This window comes from Stigmatopora argus, chromosome 1 (assembly GCF_051989625.1).
Source record: "Stigmatopora argus isolate UIUO_Sarg chromosome 1, RoL_Sarg_1.0, whole genome shotgun sequence".
NCBI lineage: Eukaryota > Metazoa > Chordata > Actinopteri > Syngnathiformes > Syngnathidae > Stigmatopora > Stigmatopora argus.
Genome location: NC_135387.1, coordinates 15,920,852 through 15,941,193, shown reverse-complemented (window position 1 = coordinate 15,941,193; position 20,342 = coordinate 15,920,852). Strand labels below are relative to the sequence as shown.

The window sequence follows — 20,342 nt, the reverse complement described above, 5'->3', positions numbered from 1 at the left end:
TTCCATCTCATTCTCCTTTATTTTGTTCATGAGCAAGCATCAACTTGACTACAGTTTGCCTGTCTATTGGTAGTAGAAAAAGTGAGAGCAGCTCCAACAAGCACAAAGGAACCTTTCACCAACAATTTGCAAAACATTGCCACATTTTGATCGAATATGGCCCAGAAAATAAGCAATAAGAGAAAAGGGATGTCGGAAATGTGTGAAAGAGAAACATGAGTGGATAACGTCTCTGCACTTCAGTCTCACGCACCCTGAAATGTTCATTAACTTTGTGGTACATGGGACATTAGTGTTATCAATTATTGTTTTTTCTGTAAGAGTATCGCTGAGACATTCAATTAGGGCAAGTGATCGCAAATTGGATTTGTTGGTGCACACACACGCTTGCACATACAAAAATGTTTGAAATGGATCAACCTGTTTCTTCCCCCTCAAAAAAGCAACTATACACAAAGGCGCTCACTCACTCACACAGGAAACTTGCGTATGCCGCCAAAGCTTTGTCATTACGTCCTGTACATCAGATTAAAGGTGGATTTAGTACAATATCTTTAGAAGATACACAATGAAACTACTGTATATTAGCTACACACCAACATGTACACGTCAACGGAGTGTAAAGTCAAATCTAGCCAGACTCATTAACCATAGTAGGAAAGCGAGCATTTTACAGTTACAAATAAACAACTTAAAATTCCATTAATACAAGCAGGGCTTTGTTACGTCTGCTCATTGGACTGACCATCAAAAGGCACTCCCACCATCGGCCTGCAGGGGGAGCCACGGAGAGGATTTTGCATGTAAATCTAGTATACATACTAGTGTATTTGCATGCAAAAACATCATTCTCATCCTCACAGTGACTAAGTAAAAGATCTGGGTATCTTTGCCTTTAAAAAAAAACACACACAAAAGGATAGATGTCGAGTCCACAGTATTCTGTAATCAGATACAGCAATTAAATCGGAACAATTGATTTGAATAAATTGGGGCAGAAGAGACGTACACGTTCTGATACATTCCAGAGTAGCTGACCCTCCAGATTTCCAAAATGTAGCCCAACTAACTTCCTAGGTCTAATCCTTCCTTTCGCCAAAAAATAATGCCTGCTTAACGTCTGAATCAAAGATTCATTTTGGGCGCGGAATGATATAAATATATACAATGTTGTCAGAAAGGGGAATCAAGACAAATTTGTTGAAAGCAGCAATGTCCTCTCATCTAAGATGCTGGCCAAAACCAAATTGTGATCATGTAAAGATAAAAACCCTTAACACTAGTTTACATTATCTCCTTTGGATAGGGGTGGGATCCTCCTACTTCAATCAGATTGGACATCCATTGCCTTCAATAGCACTGAAATGGATTGGACATCCATTGCCATCAATGTCAGCCAATGAGTTCAAACAGCTACACCGTGGTCAATTAGTTTCCACGTCACAGGACACTTTACTTGGAGCCGTTCTGTTCCTTTGAGACTAACGCCGAGGATGGAACGTTTTCTTAAAGCTGCTCACGGCCCACCCTAGCCAGTCTCTACGACAGTGAGCTCAAGTGGGAATGAAACTGATTCACGTGCAAGCAAAAGGAAAAATGTGTGTCCTCTGTGCACAGAAGAGAGTACAAAAGAAAGAAAAAAGGAGACAGCCCCCTGATCCCCCACCCCCCCAAAAGTAACACATTATCCATGTAAGCCGTCAATTTTGTACACATTTTCAGCGACATGCTACAACCTGCGTGACACAAATAGTAAGCATTTAAGCTATTGGACCCTGTGGCGGAGGCCTTCACGAGCACGTTGACTACTTACATAGTTTCTTAATATTTACAATATCTTTAAAAAGCAACGGATCTCTCTACACATATGACTTCCTCATGCACTAAAGGGTTAAAACGCAAAGAAAAACAAGCAAACGGTGCGCTAGTAATTACAAGCCTTAATTCAAGCCACTGGTTTACCAGTGGGAATTTTGAGCTTAAAAAATAGATCAAGTGATGATTCTGAAGCCTTGTGTGGGAGAGAAAACTAAAAAGTGCACGATTGGTTTCCTCACACACGGGAAAAGAAATGTTGGCCAAGATTTCCTGTCAATACAAATAGAATAAATAATAAAAAGAATAAACAAACAAAAAAGGCGCTGATGACTACACAACACTGAGTACTGCCACTATGATGACAAGAGGGAAACCTTGACCATTTTTTTAACGTCATGGCTCCTTGTGTTGATGTGATAAGGATGAACATTTAGGTGAGTGCAAATTAGTGACGTGTTTGTGTGTGTGTGTGTGTGTGTGTGTGTGTGTGTGCGTGCTTGTGTTGTTCTAGTAAGTGAGGGTGGAGTCATCCCATTCCAGCTGCTGCTGTCTGCTGGCCGCCTGCTGGTCTTCCTGCTCACCGCCCTCGTCGTCCTCGCTGCTCTCCGAATCGGCACTCGTGATGTCGTCTTCCTCCTCCCCGTCCTCACTCTCCTCCTCCTCTTCCTCCTCTTCCTCGCTGCTGTGCTGGTCTTCATACGTCTGAGTTGATGAATAGGCAGGAAAAACGTTCAGAACCAGCTTTAACCGTGATTCATAACCAACCCAAGAAATCTAAAGGTTAGTTTTTAGTTAGAAGCAGGGCGACGAAGAAGCCATTTTTGCCATACCAGAATATTTGATTCTTGTGGGGTTGATGACAAGGAAATCACTTCCGAAATCACAGTTTATATGCAGCTTACAGTTTTCTTCTAAAAAATGGCATTACAGTAATCCTTCGATTATCGTGGTTAATGTAGACCAGAGATGGCCGCGATAAACGAAAAACCGCAAACCCCTATCAAATAAAAATTATATATATATATATATATATATATATATATATATATATATATATATATATATATATATATATATATATATATATATATATATATATATATATATATATTTAGTTCTACTTCAGTGCTGAGAACTAGTAGCAGGCAGAGGACAGGGGAGCTGCTTCCGCTTGCGAGTTTCAGCGTGGATTTTCACATTTTTATGAACTTACAAAAAAAATGTAATTAACAAAAAAAAATTCCCCCAGAAAAAAACGCGATGTAGTGAAGCCGCGATATTCGAGGGATTACCGTACTTCTAATGTCGCATTTACTAGACCTCGCCAAACCTTTTTCACAACATAAAGCGTATTTATAAATCATGGTCCGTTAAACATTGTAGTAATTTGGAGAAGGTCAGCAACAGATATTAATGCTATATGCCATTTCCAAAACTAGGTACTCTGGGATATCTTCGGTTTTGCAGCACTCAAATAGCTGATGTTTGACTTCGCAAAATCGTCACTCACCACTTTGACAGAACAAGTCCATCAAAATCGCATGACAGTAACAATTCTATGGCGATGTAAGTCAAAAAAGCATGTAAGATCTTTTCTGACAGTTGCATGCAAATGAGCAAAGTGCCACTCCATAAATAACTCTCTCCCCATCCATAGCGGTCTGTCAGTTACGACAGCTCAGGAAAAAGTAGGGCGCCTATAAAGACTATCACACAGGGAGCATTAGGAGACGGAGGGATTGCTGTCTTAGTACCACGGGCGCAACTTTTTGTCTTACCTCCATTGGGTTGACGGTGATAGTGAGGGCCGAGTCATCCCAGTCCATTTCGTTCTCCTTGCCACTGTCCTGGTCCCTCATGGTGCTCTGGTGCGCGGCCCGGATCCTGAACACGCCGAGAATGATCATGAAGACCAGGAAACTGACGCAGACGACGATGACGATGGTGGCCGCGCTGGGAACCACTGTGAACAGGAACACACACACACACACACACACACACACACAATGACAACAGTTTAGATTACTTAAAGCAAACTCGAGGTTGCTCTGTTTAGTGCCATATCTCGTGCAGTGGCAGGCTAAGTAAAGCCGACAGCCTGAAAGATTATTGGAATCGGAAAATAAAAGACAGTGCACAGATGTTCCAGGCTGCACTCAAGTCTAATCCCTAAATGTTTGCCATTAGACATAAGTGTGTGTACGGGGGCTGGCTGGCTGTCAAAGAACGGTGACTCGTGTATATGTTTTAGACTGGCGGTTGACAGACAGTGAGGCTAGCAGGGCTTCTACTCTCTACATTCAATGCAAATGGAGTGAAATGCAACATATTTGAAGGAGCCTTTGAAAGGGTTCTATATTTCCTTTCCGCAGTGGCCAAATAATTTTCCGATGGAACATTCAGTCGATAAATTAGATGCTTCCTTTTTCTTTTGAGAAAAAAAACAGGGTTGCTACTAGATCTCAATTAATACATTGACTACCATGTAAGATACAGTATTTGATTAGCCAGTTAGCGTTCGTTGAAGAGATTCACGAGTGAGAGTGGCTATGACGCATTCATTACCTGACGCCTGGTGAGCATTGACCAGGTTGTGACCGGAAAGGTCCACTGATGCCTGATACACAGGGTTGATAAAGTTGGGCTGCACCATGGCATTGTTGACGTGCTCCATGGCGCTGGCTGTGTGGATTACATTCACCTGGAGAGGATATCCACAAACAAACATTCATTCATCTTCTGTTCAAGGGTTGTGTGTGTGCGCTGTGGCCTAACCCAGATAACTATGCACACTAAGGAGGGTAAACCCTGAACCACAAGCTAATCGCAGGACACATGAACTGTTTAGGATTGGAAGGCGTTAATGTTAGCAGAGGAATATGTTCCGTCCTACCTCAACCTTGAAGTCGTTGCTGATGTAGCGCCCGTTGAGCTCAGAGCACACCAGCTTGAATTTCCTGTCGAAGAGCGCCTCGGTGTGCCAGTTCTTGTAACGGATCAGGTGTAGGACTTGCTCATAGTTTGCCATGGTGTTCACGCCTGGAGCAAAGTCAAGTGCATGGCCTCAGAATTTGCACAGAATTAACACGGCAACAAGCTGAATAATAGCATTCTTGTGCATACCTGTGATGACAAGGCCAAGGTGGGAGGAGCTCATCTCAAGGCCGTGTTGCTTCAGCTGGTCCATGTCCACCTCCAGACCCTCGTGCTCTGAATCCAGATCGTCTCCCACTACGGTCACTTCGCAAGTGTCTAGGTTATGCATTATCTCTTCGGACACCACTGTTTCTTGGACTAAATGAACAAAAATGAGGATTTATTAATTCATTTTATTTATTAATAAAACCACATCCATAGCATGTCCACAGAGCAACCCCAGTCGTTGGGATGCATTGTAAAAAAAAAAAAAAAGAAATAATTTGGAGACTTTTATTAGTATACCCCGAAAGGATGAGTAGCACCTCACAACTATTATACTAACACATAAAATATGGATTCGAAGAACAGCAAAGTGCGTCTCTAATTTGACCGCTTCCTTTGTTTCACAACACAAATCGTGAACATTACAAAACAACCCAGATAGAAGAAAGTGGATGGAATGAGGTTCAAATTTGTTACTTTTCTGAGGCTGGAACAAAAAAAAATCACCAAACTTTCATGAATCAATTTCAATCAAATTGCTATTTATGTCCACAAGTATGTCAGTTGCAAATGTAACAAGTTCATAGTGCTTGAGTGATTGCCTGGGGCTACTGACAAAATGACACAAGCGGACAAATCATAGAACACGCCTGCCCAGTGAACATTATGACATATTTTAATCATATATTTCATTAGAGACAATTAAACACAAGACTTTATATATTACTACTGTATGATTAAACACTTGTTTTCAGGTTGATGACGCACGCGAACAGGATGTTCCCTTATATTAATGCTTGCACAATGAATAAAGGAAGCTTTCAGTATGGGATATTCTTTTGAGGCTGATTACAGATCGCTTCACCCAAGGCCAACTGATATGGAGGCGAGTGGAAAATCCCAGGAAAAATGAGGATAGCACCTTGAAGACAGTCGTGGCCCAGTGAACGTCATACCTTTAATCAGCTAATGCATTATTCATATTTGTGTTATGATAACTGGGCAAACTCGGCAGGGATGTTATCTCTCGATGGGCACGAAGACACACAGCTGTTTTGTGTTAGGGCCCCGAGACCCAAAGCTCTGTATAGATCAATTTGTCAGGAATAAATTATCTGTGGATTAACCCGTTGAACCCTGGTCGTCTCTCCTCCGACGCTGAATATGCTCCATTGTTAGGGCGATAAGTCACAGTTTCAGCCATTGACGTCAGATGCTAAAACTTATCGTCTAACACCAGTAAAGCGTAAGAGAAAAAATAGATAATGAAGAATTAGGCCTGTAGTGTTCAAAGAATGTTGTTAGACTTCCGTATTTTTTCTCACGTTTCTTTGATTAAAGAACATGAATAGTGGTAACAACCTTCAACCATCAGGCCGTAGGCACACGACTTCCATTTACATTCCCCTCCTCCTAGTCTGTGAGCCAAATTCAATTGGAAAAAGCATTATCCTAACAAACAGACCAGGACATATAACAACGCAGAACACACACAATTCGATTTGTTAAATTAGGAAATAGTGTTTTAGCAGTCCACTTTGCCATTTTGCCTATGATCGCCTGATCCTCATTGGGTTAGGGGTTCAAATTTGACAGTTTTCAAAGACCTACTTAAGTTAAAGTTAATGTACCCATTTTACTAAGTGATTTCATTTGACTTCCGTTTCTTAGAATGCTTCAATTTGTCAGGTATTTTGAAGGAGGTGGTTGAACGACACGAAAGAGTGGCAGCGAGGAACGAAATAAAACCATGAATGGTTGCTGCTTTAGAAATTGTCCTCATTTCTACAGCACATAAAATTTGAAATTTTCTGTTTCAACGTCTCTGCGGAGCTTTTGTCTTCTGATCTCAGCTACCTTACAAAAAGCTAACAGATGGTGAGGCTCCAGTTGCCCCTCCTATGAAGAAGTAAACAACTTATCTGTCACTCACTCTGTCCAATCCCCTTGGCTACAAGGCATAATCCTTACACCCTGCTGTGATTGTAGCAGTCTCTTAGCAGTATATTGACTCATATTTTACAGTTTTGTGCATCTTCGGTTATCACACAAATTAAGTTTATTCATCGTGGAAAATAAAATCCCAATACCAAAAGGGAGCGTAGTTTATTAAAAACAAGTCATCTTGAATTTCAGCGTGTGTTTCCCTCACCTGTGGGGTCATCATCCACACGCTCCGTGGCTTCCGACTCAGCATCGACCTCCACCTCACGTGTGATGGTGCTAACGATGCGTAGCTCAGGAAACAGTGTCACACCTTCTTGACCCTCAAATTCAGCTGCGCTACGAGCAAAGTGATCGATGCCACTGAGGCTAATCTTGGGCTCCTCGGGCTGCAGTACCATCACATAACCCTCTGTGTCCGACATTGTCACGCAGGAGTCATCGTTGAAGCATCTGGATAGATATAATACGATACAATTTGTTATGGCTATGAATACAGTTTATAGTTTTGGGAGACGAGCCAAAATCATAAATACTTGGAATCTAAAAGTTTAGCTTGGTATATTTCTAGGGTTTGTTTAAACAATTTTCATTTTGGAAAAAAATTCAGCAACTCTAGAAATTTGGCTGAGGCTGTTTTGAATGATGGGTTCTGCTTACTTGACAGTCGTGGCGATGCGAAGGTGCCTAATGCCAGGTGTCGGGAACTGGCGGGAGTTCAAGTAGGATATGTGCTGCATGACCTTGTCAAAGGCGTCAATGTCATCTCCCTCGACAGTTAGAGAGGACTGATTGGGGTTAAACTCCACCTGCAAAAGTAGTAAGGAAAGAAATTTCAAATTGATACATTACGGCACAATAATAGTTAAAATTAGCATGCTGATGATTGTGTGGTTGGATTTGCCCTCCTAACCTTGACAGTAGAGGCAACTTCTTCAGGCAGCTGCACATCCAGACCCTCCTTGCAAGTGTACAAACAGTCAATAACCTTCTTGTTTTCCAGCTTGCCAGAGCGAATCATCAGCCCGGCAAGGTTTCCACGGAAAAACTGGGCCATGCGTGCATTTCCGCCTGAGTTTGTCACAAGTGAGATGAGAAGATAAAACATATTGAAAGATGAAGTGCCAGAAAAGTTATACATTTTTCATCTTTTCAGCGACAACATCAGTGCATGCAGACTCGGGGTACAAAGGCAGTCTTAAACTCATGCAAGTTAGTGTGCGTGCCCAGGTGAGGCTTATTCAGACACCCAAACAACGGGTTGTTTTACAGATACAATATACAGCACATACTCAATTCTCTACATGCAATGTCAACGGTTAACAGTACTTGGTGCAGAACAGAATGAACTTAAAGACGACAAGATCAAAACGTTAAACAATGCAATAGAAGCACGAGCTTGAGGAACCTGCATATTTTAGTCAAATTTCTGATGAGAGAAGGACTGCAGAAGTGTGTCTATCCATTGCCTTTGTGTATGCCTGTTTCACCTTTGCTGTGATATCACTTGTGACGTCCAAATCAGGCTATGAAAAAAGAGGCTGCTCGGAGAAATGCGTTTTGTGCTTATCTCTGATCAGTTTATCCCGTGTGTACGTTTTAGTGGATGAGGATGATGCAAACATGATGCTGAAGAAGCAATAAAGCCCATTATAGCCATCATGCTTCAAATTATATATGGAATTAAACATATCTGCCTCTAGAATGGAAAAGAATCATTCTAGTTGCACTGGCATGAGGATGCAGTTAGCGTATGGAGACATGGAAGACACATGGAAGTATCTGAAAAGGGAAAGTTTTTGGGCAACCTGAGGAAGACTCAGAGACTGTCTCAGTGTCATTTTCATGTCCAGAGTTGTCTGTAAAGGACAGGAACAAGAAAGTTGGGAAAGACAGAGGAAAGGTTGAGGATCTCGACAGGGATTCAGAGTAGACACTGAAGGATACGCTGCAAGAGTGGAGGATCTTTGATCCTACAGACTAAATATCATTGCATTTCAAATTTCACATGTCATACCTTGCCAGCAAGCACCAACTGTGAGCTGAGTCTCAATCCTGGAACCATGCAGCGGGTAGTCCTCTGTGACCAGAAAGGGTTCAAAGCTAGTTCCGTCCACAAAGAGCATCACCGTGGGGAACTCCACATTCACCACATAGTGATGCCATTCTTTGTCACACACCTACAGAGAAGACGGGACATACAAAGCGCATTGATTATATTTGAAAAAGAGAAAGTTAAAATTCAAGTTGCAGAGAATAGCTCACTTGGTCGAGTTTCCAGTGGAACTCGGCTGGTTTGTAGTTCTCCGCCTCCGAAGGATCTTGACGGAGAAGAAGGATCAGCCTGCAGTTGTGCACGTAGAGTGAATAATGGTGCCTATTCATGTCTGTGGGAAAAAAGGGTAAACATTGGAGCAAATGTGAAATATATTTGGAAGAAACCTCAATACTACTACAATTTTTTTTTTATTTGTAGCTCTATTTTTACCAATACAGACGCTCCCCTACTTACGAACATTCAACTTACGAACAACGGTACATACGAACATGTCTGCAAATTGCGTTTAAGTCCAAAAATGTTCGCAAGTCCAATTTTGTATTTCACGTCTTTTTCGGAGTAGTACTTCTTTCCGCCGCTAATACCGACGCCTGGCGCTGTGATAGCTCAGCTCACCCAGCATCTACCTTCTTCTTCGTTGCAATGCGGAAGTGCGTGAATGTATCTCCAGTGTGCAAATAACCTTTTTCATTTGTATCATTAAATATCTCATGCATCCAATATTGAATATGGTTGGTAAAAAGCTAAAGGCTTCTATTGAGGGAGTTGCAAGGAAGAGGCAAGCCATTTCATTTGAAACGAGTGGCAATAATAACGAAGCTTGATGCGCGTGAGAGTGGTGAGCGTTTCACGGGCATTGAATCGTTCGACCGTCAGTACCATTTATAAACAGAAAGATCGGGCAGCAGGACCCAAATATTGAACGTTGCACAAAGTTTGCAAATCAATTGAATGATGCCATACAGTGCTACCGCATCATTTATGATGAAAAAAAGAAGAAAACTGTGCAATCGTCATTAGGTCGCTTCTTTTGGCCAGTTTCTAATACATAAATCTCTCTCTCTCTCTCTCTACAGTACTGTACATATTCTCTCCATTTTATTAAATGTTTTTTTTTTCAGTACAAACCAATGCGTGTTACTTATACAAGCCTTAAACATACAAATGCACTTATATAAACCTTCAATATACTTATATAGGCCTTAAACATAAATTATAATATAAAATATAGCACTGAATCAACTTACAAACAAATTCAACTTATGAACAATCGCTCGGAACCAATTGCGTTCGTAAGTAGGGGAGCGTCTGTATTGGGCATGAAAAACAAAGCTTTAAGAGCTCTTCTAGTGCCAGCAATACACTGAGCAGGATACATTTTGACTACATTCTTCAAGTCCCAAAAAACACACATCAGTGGCATTCACACTAATACTTTTTGATTTAGTGGCACTTCTGAAGAGTGGGTTCCTTCTATAAAAGGCCCAATACAACAATGAAATGCCTATGGAGGAAATTAATTTATTCACAAGTATAGATGTTTTAACTGAACTCAGCAAATATATCTTGGCCGGATGATAAGATACACAGCTATGATATTATGTGCCAGCTCGAACTGGTCCGTGAGTATTGGCAATAGCTTTTTACTTGGCACTTGTATCTTGTATTAGTAATTAGTTATGTTACCACCAGCAAATAATTAATTAAACAAGAACAAGCCTTAAAAATTATGATTTGTTGAGTGGTCCTGGGGTCCATATGGTGGCATGATAAAAGGCTGTACAGATGCTTCCTATCAAGCGCACAACAGTTCTGACGTAATAGTTATAATAATCTCTGAAGAAGTTGATGAACCATATACAAATTGATTAGATACTTCACAATCAGTAATATCCAGTGTGAACTTTTAACTTAAAATAATGACTAAGGTGTGGCAATGACTAAGTGAGCAAGATCTGGACAGGGGTGAAAAAGAAAGCCAAAGCCAGCCAACTGAGTGCCAAAATATTGAGCATGAGGCTAGGTAACGATTTTCTCCATTTATTAGCAGTTACCTGTCTTGTCAGAGTTGCAGAGGATGGTCTCCTTCTCTTGAGCCCCAGGTCCATGTCTCATCCACACAGAGATGGTGAAGGGCTCCTTCAGGCTGGTCCTCACCAACCCACCAGGAATCTTTACAGCCTGGGTGCCATTAAACTCAAACACCTGGTCGCTGTCGTGCCCGTTATCGGTGGGAAGTCCTACTGTCCAGTTGGCAGAGCTGCTGGGTGCTGGCAGCAGCTCTACCGTTCCCGAGCTGGCTCCTATTTTTTTTTTTTTCAATTAGTCACAAAAATCATGACACTGCATTCTAACTGATCCGGAAATAAGATCCTTACCACACAGCTTGTGCAGGGACTTCTCAGAGTAGGTGTCACGGTCACAACCCTTTCCAATATGGTTGGTTTCTAGTTCAATTGTAGCTCTGATGGACATGATTGGCTCGTCACAGGTCTCCAAGTGCATGCTGGGGAAAAGAGCCAGGCTGCCTGTGCCAGGTTCATATTCAATCCTTTTATTGAAGCCTGAGAGGAAGAAATGGGGGAAGTGTGTTAAAGGTGTCCTTCAACATGGCAATGATAAGGTGTGGCAGTCAATACTGGGCTTGTCAATGCAATTATGCTAAAAGAAGCACTTCCCTTCAGGGCAAACAAAGATGAACTTTTCGGAGAACACCCGTCGACTGTGGCGGCTATCAAGTCAATGAATGTCCATACCTTGCCAACTGGGTTTGCAAGTCGGCTTGACACTGATCTTGACCAGAACGTCCTCAGAGGCACGGTTCTTTCCACAGTCATATGCGGTCACAGTCAGCTTATACATGTGCTCTTTGCCGTAGTTTAATTTCTCTGTGTTCTTGATGAAGCCTGATTGAAAGAACAAAAGTTTGTGTGCGAGTTATTATTTGTTTCATATCAAGGCTGCAGAGTTAAAATGACTCATGACTGTCTTATAGACTGATAATCATAAACTACAGTGCCATAAATCGATAAAAACACACACACAAGCATATTATCATGTTTAAACGTGTGCGTTGCAGCACCTGACGTGAAGATAAGTCTGACCAGACCCAAAAATTCAACAATAAATGACATTGCCAAACAATGGTCCAGCCTTAATAGTAGACAAGCTTTGGTTACATTTCCCTCTCATAGATACAAGATGAGATGCATTCCAAATGACCTTTCGAGCAGGTCCAATTGATTGCAGGAATCAATGGACTGAGCGTGATGCAAATTGTGTTTCTTATCATACCAGGCACCTTGAGGTTCACTGGCAACAGTCCTTACCATCTTTGTCAATGGTGAAGGGCACATCCGGAGTGACAATCTCATAGTTGCAGATTTGACTGAACTGGAAAGAGCAGTCTGCATCCACAGCCTCCACTTTCAAGATGCTGTCATATTTCTTTCCCTCGATAATGGTGGCTTTGTAGGACTTGTCTTTGAACACTGGCGAATACTCATTAAGGTCGTTCACCTGTATGTGGACAGTGGCCCTGATAGAGAAAAACTCGAGTTAATACAATTTAGAACCGGCATAAGTGTTACATTGGTTTGGCTGACTCACAAAAGGTACAGTAAAATGTTTAAGGGTTCAGTCTTCTTGATGGGGAGTTGGCGAAGCGACTCAAAGCGTTTTTTGACTGGTAATTTACCGCAACACACCTGAACATCTTCTAACTCACTTGTGTGACTTCTTCATGTTGGCACCGTCAGGTCCCTCTCCACAGTCGTATGCTTGGATGGTGAAGGTATGTTCCTTCTGGAGCTCACAGTCTAACTTTTCCTTTGCCCTGATGATCCCCTCACCACTGGACTTGTCCAGGACCACAGCTTCGAAAGGGACATTTTGCCCGTGGATTCTAAAGCCGCAGATCTCACCTGAACAAAAAGGAAGATTGCTTAAAAAAGTGTATGTTTTTTTTTAATTTAAAAACTAAACTTTTCGCTACAAAATTCAAATTATTGCAAAAAATAAAATAAAATAAACAGCCACAGGTTTCAGGAGCCAGGGAGTTAAATTTTGGGATGGGTGGGGTCTGTGAAAGAAGCTCAAATGCACTTGTAGAATTGGGTGAGCAATTTGGGGGAAGTTGGGAGAGGACGTGTGACATTCAATACTATACATAAGAAGGCATGTTTTTCCAAGCCAATTCAAATTTTCGGCATTCAATCATGCAGGCAGAAACCAAAATGATGTGGACAGGCATTCCACATAAGTGTAACAGAATAAATATAATAGAAAGAGAAAGCCAAACCCTAAAATAAAAAACATTAGAGAGCAGTATACGTGGTGATCATTTCAGTCTGTAATAAATAAAGGTTACAAGCTATTTGTGAGGAAAATGTGCAGAACATAACTAAAGGAAAAAACAGTATTAACTCATAAATATAAAATTAGTCAACTCATAAATCCATGAAAGAAAAGATGTCACCACATTGCCTGATGCCCTTTTAAACACTGTACCATACACGTAAAAAAAGAGCTGAATAAATCAAAATTAAATATGGGCATCGAATATGCAGAATGATTGTTCTTTAAACCAAAAATACTGGATTAGAACTCGGATTAGAAATATCAACTTGCTTGACATCCATATCAAATGACAACTGCAGCCATGCTAATGGGGTAGAAAGTACCAGTGGTGGAGGATAAAAAAACCCACTTAGGCAAAGATGAAACAAAAAGCAGAGAGTTTGCATTGGTTAACAATCTCACCAGCTTCCATTTGAACAGTTAAAGAACTACACACGAAAATGTCATCATAATCGTTTAATAGAGGCACAACAAAAACACATCATGCCTGAAATAGTAGCCATAATTTTAGATTTTGTAAAAAAATCAATTGTTTAAATAAATTGAGTAAAGTGAATTTGATTTAATAGTCAATTCGTTTGTTTTCTCTTTTAGGTGTAAAAAGCCAAGAACGGCTGTTTAGAAGCAGCGTCCTGTTTCTTGGTGATAGCTGAAAAACTGTTAGGGTCTGCAAACTGCGATGGATGCCTCATGCACTGATATTTCTAATTTAATAAGCCAATCGTCATACTGTTCATCCAGTTATCAAAGCTCCAAATTAATCTAAGATGAAAAGGGGAAAAATATAAAAGTCGAGAAAACTAAATGGATAGATTATAAAGCATGGCAAGTGTTTCTGTGAGTGTGCGGATGCCATTTTGTGTTAGTGGGTTAATAATAACAATAAGCACAAAGCAGAAGAAAGAGCCCAAGATCACCTTCTTTAGTGAGGGTCACCTCAAAACTTTCTACAGGGAGGGGAGAGAAGATAAACCAAGGTCAGTTAAGGAAGGGTTAAAATTTCAGAGAAAAAAGAAGACAGGAAGGAATTGAAGTGTATCTCGATTTCAAGTATCATGGCGGGGGATTAAATATCAGACACAGTGATTCTTCAGATATGGACCCACAACCAAACAGAGACATTGCCTGTAATAACCATGGCTACATCTGTCAAGCCCAATTCATCTTGACATAATTTTGCTGTGATTCTGCCGAGTTGGGCATTTTAAGCGTTTATTTATTTCATCACTACAACAGTTTGGGGTGAGCGTCACATTAGCGGCTGTCCAGGAGCAGTTGTTCAATCTGAGTTTTGCGCAGCTCCAATGACCAGCTACACCCTTACAAAAAGACTGTGCATTCTTCCTCACCACTAGCAGCATCAATTGCCAGAAAATACTGCTAACATTCCAGAAAAATACTTTAACCTGAAATATGCAAAACATGTTAAAACTCTGTCCTCGTCCTGTTGTTGTAAATAATCACCTGTGAGTGCAGCTAATTTTTCAATCTGCACAAGCCTACTTTTATATTATTTGATCTCACTTAACGTATTTACTCGCATATCAGCCGCCTGTACCTATAAGTCACACCCTTAAAATTGCCTCAAAATTGTAAAATTCAAAATATCAAATTATTCAATTTGAGAAAAGAAATAAGTCTATCTTGATGAGAACCTGATGCTTTCTAATGACAGCAATTAGAATTTTCTAACCAGAAGTTTAAGATGTTGTGGCAGCCATAATGCATATAATGTCAAAATATCTAAGTTCTTTCAATGGTTCATATTACTGCAATAGTTATCACTTTTGAACAAGAAGTAAAATGGAAAAAAAATCAAAGTGAAAGGATGTTTTATTTCAAAATCAAGGCTACTCGCGTCAGACCAGTCAGAGCACGTTTAACTAGGTAAGATGGTGACGCCCTGAGCGAGCAGTGAAAGGCACAAGAGAGTTTTTTTCATGTTTTTTCCTTTAATTTCATTCATAGACGTCAAAATTAATTTTGTTTAGCGTTTTATCTGTTTATCTCTTCTCTATTTTGAAATAAATGACCGTATCGGTGGCATTGTCTTGCGTCATGGCGTCATGGCATCATGACGTTATGGTGTTGTTATTGCGTTGTCACCTTGCAGTTTTGTGCATGTCGTCTTTTTATGCGCACATAAGCCATACCCTCGATTCAGTCATCATTCTTTTGTCCGACAAATGCGGCCTATATGCGAGTAAATACGGTAGCTTCAACCTAAATTGCCATGCAGATATGAAACGAGCTTCCATAGCATTTCATCAAAATTGAATGGCGTTCTCATTTGAGAAGATAGTCAATGGGCTTAAATAGCCTGGACTGTAACTGACTGACTGATGAGAAGGCGGCTGGCACGACATGGCCAGTCATCCCTGCTGCCACGTGAAGCCAGGCTGACAGCTTTGTCCAAAGGGAGATGCAGCACATGGATATGCTGGGAGGCCCAGCTAGGAGGTGTGCAGTAGGCATAAGGTTTCCGAGGTATAGAGATATACACAAATTTAAAACAGTCAACACACACATGTTTTTGGAATGTAAATACTAAAGCCTAAAACAAACAAACAAAAGATCTTTGCTTGTCATTTTGTACTTTTCGGTAGTTTTGTGGTATGGAGCTGTTTATAATCTTGGCTCATGGCCAGGTTACAACAACAGACCAAAAGCATCATGCTGCCACCCACATAATCAGGAGAATAAGAACATTTACAGGACTTTCAATTCTGAAATAGATCCTGCAGCTTCAGTGTTAAATTGGATAATTTTACATCACCTGCTATGTATACAAGCAGTTCTTCCAAGCAGTTTTTTTTTATTTTAGAAATACAGTTCTTATTGGCTGTTTGAAAGACAGTGTTACAATGATTTGTATTGAAGTCGCATTAGGATGTTTGGCCAGGCACGTGGATGAAAAGTAACTCGCTCGCTGAATCACAAAAGGTAATTTGAGATGAAAATGAGTTGAATCAAAGTGGTGCGAGGGCATCGAGTGGGAGGTGAGTAGCAGACAAAAGATCCCCTAACTCATGTGATGTGAAATGGTGGGAAATCATGGGCCGTGGTACTTTGAAACCCCAGCCAGAGTCAACTCCAATGTGATTAACTCCCAAACATGAAAGAGTATTTTGATCTTAGTATAGAATAGGTTTGGATTGGAGGATATAGTCGTCAGCTATGTTGCTCCCAGCGAGATCAAACATTTTCAAATCAGTTGGAAAGACCATGGTGTTCTAGTTTTAATTTCTGTATTCATTTTCCATAAACATTCCTGATTAAAAAAACCTGCCATCTAGTTTTAAAAACAGCCTCAGCATTAAGACCTGATTCCTCACCTGCGTAGCGTAGAGGCGCATCCTTGTCCAGTGCAATTAAAGGGGGATCCAACAGCACTTTGTCATCATTCTCTGTCACGATACCATGGTATGTCGTCTCGATCCAGGGCTTGTGCTTATTGACTGTGACAACAATAAAACAGGATTAGCGTCTATTAAACTCAAGGAAACATCTTTAGTCAAAACAAAAACCTTACTCAAATTTCTACTGAGCAATAGCGATATATTCTGTTTTTTCTTTGAATCTGTACATGCCTTGAGTGGATTTTCTTTGAACACGGGGTAGGTTATGATCCTATCTCAATAGAATAAGGAATTATCTCAATAGAATAAGGAATTAATTCTGCACATTACCCATCATTGTTTAGACAAGTCTGAAAATATGTGAAGTTCCAGTCACTACATGGAAAGTTGATTTAACCATTTACGGGAAGCAGCATGTGCAAATCCGCCTAACTGCTGTAGCTGGCTACAGAAAAACAATTGCAGCAAGTGGCACATTTAGCTTGACTACAAGAGCACAGACGTAGGCCAGCTCTCTCACATCAAATGAGGAGCCACGCAAGTTGATGTCGCCGCAATGCCACTGATCTGGCAATGTGATTCAAACTCAGTGTGACAGCAGAAAGGAGAGATTCTCAGCAAAAGGGAACACTTTCTTTTTCACAAGGAAGTATCCTCTGTTTTTGACACCTTTGGTTTACATGATGCTATTTTGGTGCTGAAGACTGCAGGCATTACATAATCTTTGTGCACGCACCACCGATTTTATGAAGCCGCTTTACAAATTCTTGTCTTGCATTAAATGACTTTCCGTTTATATTCTTGATTTACAATTGAGAATCTCACTGTGAGATACCTGTTATTAGTGTAGGTTCACTGCGGATCTATTGCAAAGCCACCTGACTCAAAGGGGGAAGCTTAAAACAATGACAAGATGCTTCCCACGTAAAGGCAGCAACGACTTTGACTACATCATAATATACAAGTGGCTCTTACATACTGAACCTAGGTTTGCACCCTTGATCTCACAAGTGGAAGGTGATGTCATAGACCGTGCTATTGTCCAGTTAAACATTCAAATTACCCACAAAATCAAAGTAAGCTACATGGTAAAATGACAATTCAATGCCAAATCTGATTTCCTGCCAATATAATTGGTTGCAAGAACTGTGGTCCTTGTTACATAATTTCTATTCATGGCCTGATCAATGTTTTACCCGGAGAAAACCGATGCAGGCATGGGAAGAACATGCTAACTCCACACAGGAAGGCCAGAACCCACCAGGAATTGAAAGAATCGGACTTGTGAGGGGGACGTCTTGACTACTCTTCCACCATAACGCCAATGAAAGAAAGAATTTTTAATGGATTAAACAACAACAATATACAACATATTTTACTGGACCTGCAGTCGCCTGTAGGCAAGCCAAGGCACAAATATTTATGTACAAGCAAACTAACCCAATTTGTGTTGTATGTTAGGAAGCACAATATTTACAAGTAAATTGAAAAAGAGCTACATAAAAGTACACAGTACAGAAATAAAAGACAGTTCACACAAAAAATACCATAGCAACAACAATGAGCAGTATATTATTTAGAGGTCATGAATCAGTCAATCAAACGTGCTCGGGAGTCAGGTCTGTTTTACGGATTACATTAAATCCTCACAAGGACAAGAATGAGATAAAGCACAACTCAAGACAATGTCTGAAGGAAATCTGGAGGTTAAAAAAATCCTAATCCAGGGAAGAATGAAACAAGCAACTCCCATCTTTACATCACACATTTCTTTACCTCAAACACATTATAAAATATACATCATTGTTCTAATTCGGTTAGGTATAGCGCTGCTGGATGTGTGAAATTGGTAAGAAAGAGTAATAAATGTTAAAGTGAATACAGCAAACATTGATTGTGATTGATGCCATATGCTAAAACGACAAAATGCTCTCAGTAGTAAGAAATAAATCTTCCAGGACGCAGTTCACATTTCTATTGACATAAGTTTTATAGAGGATGCGAGCGCATTAGGGATGAGATTAGATTAAAGTAGAACGAGGGCTTTACAGACTTGTGTTTGTGAAATAGTGTATTTATCTGAAAAGACATGCGTTTTCTTAATTCTTCCTAATAAGAAATCAATTTAGTAATCGAATGCATTGTATTTTCATGAGAACGAAAAAAAAATTCAATGAACATTTTGTTTGTAAACTAGGCTACATTCACACTGAAAATCAATTCAATTTTTTTTGCCCACATTTAACACTTATCAGTTATTTCCCTCGCAGAATAATTCCTATTTGTCCATATCACAACCTGGGTTTAATTCATATATGAGAATAATAACATCACCTTAGTTTGGTAACGCTGCGACATATCGATGGCACGGCTTATTATCTGATAGCCTGAAAAAGAATGTTGTTTTAAAAATGGAACAACTGTCAACCATTGCCTGTGTAAACTAAAGTCAAGTATGAAAAGTAGTATATTACTGACGAACCAAAGAGCAAATGAATGTTGGCTTACAACAGAATCAATGACGGAAAGACAACTGAGAAGAGATGCAGAGATCATTGGTGTGATCATTAGATGGAGGACACTGACCATGCAAAATGTGCTGTGTCACTGCAGTGCACTGTCCTCCACACGTTCCAGTAAGGACATTACTCACAACCTACCTCGCCAACACACATTCAGATAAGTGAAAAACCATGGAGCAATATGATGTGACGCACATTAAGATTATCAAAAGTTAACCTGCCTAAACAGCACCAGAGTACTGCACCCTGTTCGATTAAAATAAACAGAAGTTATAAAATTGAACACAGTGTTGATCAAACGGATTACCTGCACAAGTTGGCTTTGTCATGAATGAAAATAGCACTGGAAATAGGACTGTTACATAACAGTAGCTGTCTTTACTTGCCAATAAGTAAAAACAACAATATAAAATGCAAAGTACACTGTAAAATCTGCTTTCATTACAGAGTCAGTCAGTCATTAAAGTAATTTTATTTATACATAGCTATTTTATGGAGTGGGTAATGACTGATAATATTTTTTACGTTTACATTGTCTTCAGTTCATTGAAGTCTCATTACAACAGTGGTTAAACACTAAATCTGATTTTTTTCTTTTCCATTCCTTCATAGAAAAAAAAATCTAAGGTGAGGATGTCCTGCATAAAGTTCAACTTTATTTTCAACAGAGCTGTGCGTCACTGCGACTTTCTGTAAGATTGTGTTATTCTAGGTTATATAACTTATGTTATGCATATCTAATTTATCTTGAAATATTCTGTATGTATAACAAATCATTTTGGAAAAAAATTCACAATCTTTAGGAACAAACTATTCCCAACATACAATAAGAAAACATATTAGCACAAGGACAATGTTTTTTTAATAAATGTTCAACTATTTTTTTAAGGACGGTGAAAGAGTTTAACCCAATAACCGTGATTACATACTTCCGGAAAGAGCATTAGAGCCACAAAACGTGGTAGAGACTCAAAAGGACACATCCAAGTGTCTTTCCAACACTAATAGAGCAGCACGTGTAAGGCTACTAAATGACCCTCACTAGACCAAATATATCAGTGCCAGGCTGCTCACATGCTGCTGGGAACCCAGGAGGGCCTGAAAAATACTTGAGCAACTGTGCACATGGCAGCATCATGA

General features: G+C 40.1%; 1 protein-coding gene across 4 annotated transcripts in view; it reads right to left on the bottom strand.

Annotated features, from left to right (window-relative positions):
* The window catches only part of clstn1 (calsyntenin 1), a 26,038-nt gene continuing 5,696 nt past the window's right edge, over positions 1-20,342 (bottom strand). Inside the window, exons 2-19 of one of the 4 annotated variants that reach the window (XM_077602862.1) lie at positions 16,657-16,779; positions 14,239-14,268; positions 12,690-12,885; positions 12,292-12,500; positions 11,719-11,868; positions 11,341-11,526; positions 11,017-11,265; positions 9,169-9,290; positions 8,921-9,083; positions 8,712-8,762; positions 7,817-7,974; positions 7,564-7,712; positions 7,112-7,356; positions 4,942-5,112; positions 4,712-4,857; positions 4,384-4,519; positions 3,597-3,781; positions 1-2,520 (exon numbers count right to left, since the gene is read on the bottom strand). In XM_077602862.1, the coding sequence (XP_077458988.1) occupies positions 2,326-2,520; positions 3,597-3,781; positions 4,384-4,519; positions 4,712-4,857; positions 4,942-5,112; positions 7,112-7,356; positions 7,564-7,712; positions 7,817-7,974; positions 8,712-8,762; positions 8,921-9,083; positions 9,169-9,290; positions 11,017-11,265; positions 11,341-11,526; positions 11,719-11,868; positions 12,292-12,500; positions 12,690-12,885; positions 14,239-14,268; positions 16,657-16,779 (2,864 nt within the window). In that variant the 3' untranslated portion in view covers positions 1-2,325. The remainder of the gene's footprint in view (positions 2,521-3,596; positions 3,782-4,383; positions 4,520-4,711; positions 4,858-4,941; positions 5,113-7,111; positions 7,357-7,563; positions 7,713-7,816; positions 7,975-8,711; positions 8,763-8,920; positions 9,084-9,168; positions 9,291-11,016; positions 11,266-11,340; positions 11,527-11,718; positions 11,869-12,291; positions 12,501-12,689; positions 12,886-14,238; positions 14,269-16,656; positions 16,780-20,342) is intronic. The other 3 variants (XM_077602879.1, XM_077602870.1, XM_077602889.1) reach the window with 3 other exon arrangements.